The following is a 4,551-nucleotide window of genomic DNA, read 5'->3' as shown; positions in this document are numbered from 1 at the left end:
AAAACGACACCCATGTCAATTTTTTGAAAAAAAAATCATGTCCGCCATCTTGGATTTCAGAATAAATGTCATCATCAAATTCAGCACCCTCGAAAACCCTGAAAACGACACCCATGTCAATTTTTTGAAAAAAAAAACATGTCCGCCATCTTGGATTTCAGAATAAATGTCATCATCAAATTCAGCACCCTCGAAAACCCTGAAAACGACACCCATGTCAACTTTTTGAAAAAAAAATCAAGTCCGCCATCTTGGATTTCAGAATAAATGTCATCATCAAATTCAGCACCCTCGAAAACCCTGAAAACGACACCCATGTCAATTTTTTGAAAAAAGATTCATGCCCGCCATCTTGGATTTCAGAATAAATGTCATCATCAAATTCAGCACCCTCGAAAACCCTGAAAACGACACCCATGTCAATTTTTTGAAAAAAAAATCATGTCCGCCATCTTGGATTTCAGAATAAATGTCATCATCAAATTCAGCACCCTCGAAAACCCTGAAAATGATCCGCCATCTCGGATTTCAGAATAAATGTCATCATCAAATTCAGCACCCTCGAAAACCCTGAAAACGACACCCATGTCAATTTTTTGAAAAAAAAAATCATGTCCGCCATCTTGGATTTCAGAATAAATGTCATCATCAAATTCAGCACCCTCGAAAACCCTGAAAACGACACCCATGTCAATTTTTTGAAAAAAAAAATCATGTCCGCCATCTTGGATTTCAGAATAAATGTCATCATCAAATTCAGCACCCTCGAAAACCCTGAAAACGACACCCATGTCAACTTTTTGAAAAAAAAATCAAGTCCGCCATCTTGGATTTCAGAATAAATGTCATCATCAAATTCAGCACCCTCGAAAACCCTGAAAACGACACCCATGTCAACTTTTTGAAAAAAAAATCAAGTCCGCCATCTTGGATTTCAGAATAAATGTCATCATCAAATTCAGCACCCTCGAAAACCCTGAAAACGACACCCATGTCAATTGTTTGAAAAAAAATTCATGCCCGCCATCTTGGATTTCAGAATAAATGTCATCATCAAATTCAGCACCCACGAAAACCCTGAAAACGACACCCATGTCAATTTAAAAAAAAAAAATCATGTCCGCCATCTTGGATTTCAGAATAAATGTCATCATCAAATTCAGCACCCTCGAAAACCCTGAAAACGACACCCATGTCAATTTTTTGAAAAAAAATTCATGTCTGCCATCTTGGATTTCAGAATAAATGTCATCATCAAATTCAGCACCCTCGAAAACCCTGAAAATGACACCCATGTCAACTTTTGAAAAAAAAAATCATGTCCGCCATCTTGGATTTCAGAATAAATGTCATCATCAAATTCAGCACCCTCGAAAACCCTGAAAACGACACCCATGTCAATTTTTTGAAAAAAAAATCATGTCCGCCATCTTGGATTTATAAATAAATAACATCCCGGAAAAGTGCACAATCAGTTAATCCTTGATACACGCGCAATAATATGTATTTATGTAGGTGTGACACAAGGTGCCAACAAGTTCAAAACATTCCCGTTGTGTAACAGTGTTACTCAACGGGAATGTTTTGAAATTTTGGGTACCTTGTGTCACAGTGTTACACACGGGGGTGTGACTCAACGGGAATAACCCAACCTGGATGCCTGAGAGTCCTCAATAATGTTTCCATAGTGTTTGTGTGAAGTCTACCAACCCGCACATGGCCAGCGTGGTAGACTATGCCTAAAACCCTTCTCACTCTGAGAGGAGACCCGTGCTCTGTAGTGAGCCGGCGATGGGTTGATCATGATAATGATGATGATAAAAGGAAAAGCTGACTGACTGACTGACTGATCTATTAACGCACAGCTCAAACTACTGGACAAATCGGGCTGATTTTTGAAAATTCAATTCCTAAATTGGAGCCCCTTTTAGGAACTGAATAATTTAGGTATAGTAATAACTAGCTTATGCTTGCGACTTCATCCGCGTGGGCTACACAAATTTCAAACCCCTATTTCACCCCCTTAGGGATTGAATTTTCAAAAATCCTCTTTTAGCAGATGCCAATGGCATATTAGCTATCTGTATGCCAAATTTCAGCCCGATCCATGCAGTAGTTTGAGTTGTGCGTTGATAGATCAGTCAATCAGTCAGTCACCTTTTCATTTTATATATTTAGATAACAGTAATACATACATAATAATATAGTAACAGTAGTATAGTAGCCATCAAATGCCAATTGGTGATGAGACTGAACCAAACAGGTCTGTACTCTTTCAACAGATAAGAACACTTGGACGAGGAGTGGGCACTGGGCTAGCTACAATACTGGTATCTGCAAAAGATGAGTGAATCTCTTCCTGATTGGTGTGATGGCACGCAAGCACTTAGTCAGTATTGACATGAGAGCCAAAGTAGATCTGTGTGGAGCCCAGCTCAGTCCCACACTTCGTCGTCGGGGTCGTTCTTGGCCATGTAGGCGCGCTTGTCGGGAGGCGGCGGCGCGCGCTCGGGCTTGGCGCGCTCCTCGGCGCACAGCTGCGCGCGCGTCGGGCACGCGTCCACGTGCGCGCGCAGCTGCGCCTCCGGCATGCGGTGCGTGGCGTTGTAGGGGCAGATGGCGAGCGGCGGGTGGCGCGCCTCGCACCTCACCAGGTGGCGCTGGATGCGCAGGACGGGCACGCGGTGCGCGCGGTCGTAGGGGCACGTCACCCACTCCTCGTCCTCCATGCCGCCTGGTGCCTGCAGTCCACACGCCGCTACTGCAACTGCATGCTGACAAAAAAACTACATTATTACTTATGTAATAAATACAACTCTCAACATGTGTAGGTTGGTCAAAATGTAGCATTTTATTCACTGGCGAGGCACCCGACCTGGCCGCCCTAGTCGAAGGGCCCGGTCACACTGAACGGACTGAAAGGAATTTAATGAGGATGCACGCCGGAGCCCCATTGGTACACCTCAACAGTAAAGTTACGACGGTTCCGGTGAACGAGAGCAACTCGTAGGAGCAACACAACATAGACATGGTATTATCGTTATACTATGAAGGATATGGGTTCAAAGGGTTTTTATCTCTAAACAAAAACTTGATAATCCTTGTATAGAGCTAAATCAGAAAACATGCATGATGTACGGAACACAGCTAACAGCGTACAGCACAAGTAGACCTTCCACAGCTCGGTATCACTTCACACAAACAGGACTCAACTAACCGTCGAAGAATACCTACCGCTAAACAATAGCGGTATCTGCTTTCAAGAACTATGTCCTCACTATTTCTATCTTCACATTAATTAAATAATAATATTAACGATGTAACAAAAATGAAACACTTTTTATACTGAGGGGCATATAATGTACTCTGTGCTGAGGGGCTTGTTCAAGCCCATTCAAGCCTCAAGCCTCGATTGTACTTTGTATTTTAACAAAGTACAGACGTCAAAACGCGAGTATTGCATCTTCTTAAAACTTAGAGCAACTTAAAGCTTACAGGGGGAAAGAACAAAAAAAGCAAAAAACAGAAAAATCGCGAAAATCGAATCGAAACGAATATCAAAGAGTATATAACACAGAACACTATCACTACGATGTCCACAGATTACTATATAGTAGAGTTCGTCTGACTGACGAATGAGGGGTCCTTATAGGCGAAGATTCAGCACTTTTGGGGAAGCTTCAAAGTCTTTCCGCCGAAAAGTTGCCGGCCTATCGGTGTTTCACAGGATATATTTCGGAGTGTGCTCAGGAGCTGTTCGATCTTGTCCCTCCCTCACCTTTCTACCACCGTACCGCAAGACACCGGGCGAGTCCTATGTCGTTAACATTCCATCTTCGCGTACGAAACGCTTTGCGTCATCATTCCTTATACGCATGGCTATGGTCTGGAATACTCTTCCTAGATCAGTGTTTCCTGTCAATTATAATCCGGGTATCTTTAAAACAGGAGTGAATAGGCACCTTCTAGGCAGACGCGTCCCATCTTAGGCCATCATCACTTTCCATCAGGTGTAATCGTGGTCAAGCGTGCGCCAATAACGAATAAAAAAAAATGACACTAGACTGTAGTATAGTCATTATTCTGAGACTGTAGTATATAATAGTGATCTGTGGTTTCAAATCTATGGTTGTGATTATATAGGTACCTACTCTTTGGAAATACGTAGTAGTACCTAGTCATAGATTATCTACTTACTATTAGTACTTCAAAATTCTTTGGGTTTGAACTCAGAATAAGGACTGTTAGAAGTAGCCCTGTTGTGACACTTACTGTTAGAGCGAGAAAGCTAAATGCATTGAAGATGCATTGAAGCTCTTGTTAGAACGTGACAAAATGATTATGTTTTGTCCTTATCACCGTGGCCACTTTTTTTTTGGTTTGTCAAAATGTATTTGTACGTGAGTATTTGACAAACAACGTGAAGTGTAGAAGGAATGACATTTCACAAGTAAAAAAATCTGCTTGAGCGAGAGGGGCTGAGGGGGGCCACGCTAGTTGCAAATCTGACATATCTGTGGTTTGAATTTGAAAAGTGAAACGTAGGTAAAC

General features: G+C 42.1%; 1 protein-coding gene across 2 annotated transcripts; it reads right to left on the bottom strand.

The window, feature by feature from the left end:
• Window positions 1-1,333: 1,333 nt before the first annotated feature.
• Window positions 1,334-3,518, bottom strand: LOC117990888 (gametocyte-specific factor 1-like). Of its 2 annotated transcripts, none has more exons than XM_069504469.1 (2): window positions 3,218-3,518; window positions 1,334-2,774 (listed from the first exon to the last, which is right to left on the bottom strand). In XM_069504469.1, exon 2 carries the CDS (start codon window positions 2,727-2,729, stop codon window positions 2,436-2,438), a length of 294 nt encoding a protein of 97 aa, XP_069360570.1. In that variant the 5' UTR covers window positions 2,730-2,774; window positions 3,218-3,518; the 3' UTR covers window positions 1,334-2,435. The 2 variants fall into 2 exon arrangements, with proteins under 2 accessions (XP_069360570.1, XP_069360569.1); XM_069504468.1 differs by having other exon boundaries at window positions 3,235-3,518.
• Window positions 3,519-4,551: the final 1,033 nt, after the last annotated feature.

The sequence above is a fragment of the Maniola hyperantus genome, chromosome 18 (genome assembly GCF_902806685.2).
Source record: "Maniola hyperantus chromosome 18, iAphHyp1.2, whole genome shotgun sequence".
NCBI classification, from domain to species: Eukaryota; Metazoa; Arthropoda; class Insecta; order Lepidoptera; family Nymphalidae; genus Maniola; species Maniola hyperantus.
The sequence above is the reverse complement of the archived record's forward strand: the minus strand, read 5'-3'. Positions and strand labels throughout refer to the sequence as shown.

Coding starts and splice junctions, on each gene's coding strand:
- LOC117990888 (XM_069504469.1), bottom strand. CDS start 2,729: ATGGAGGACGAGGAGTGGGTGACGTGCCCCTACGACCGCGCGCACCGC.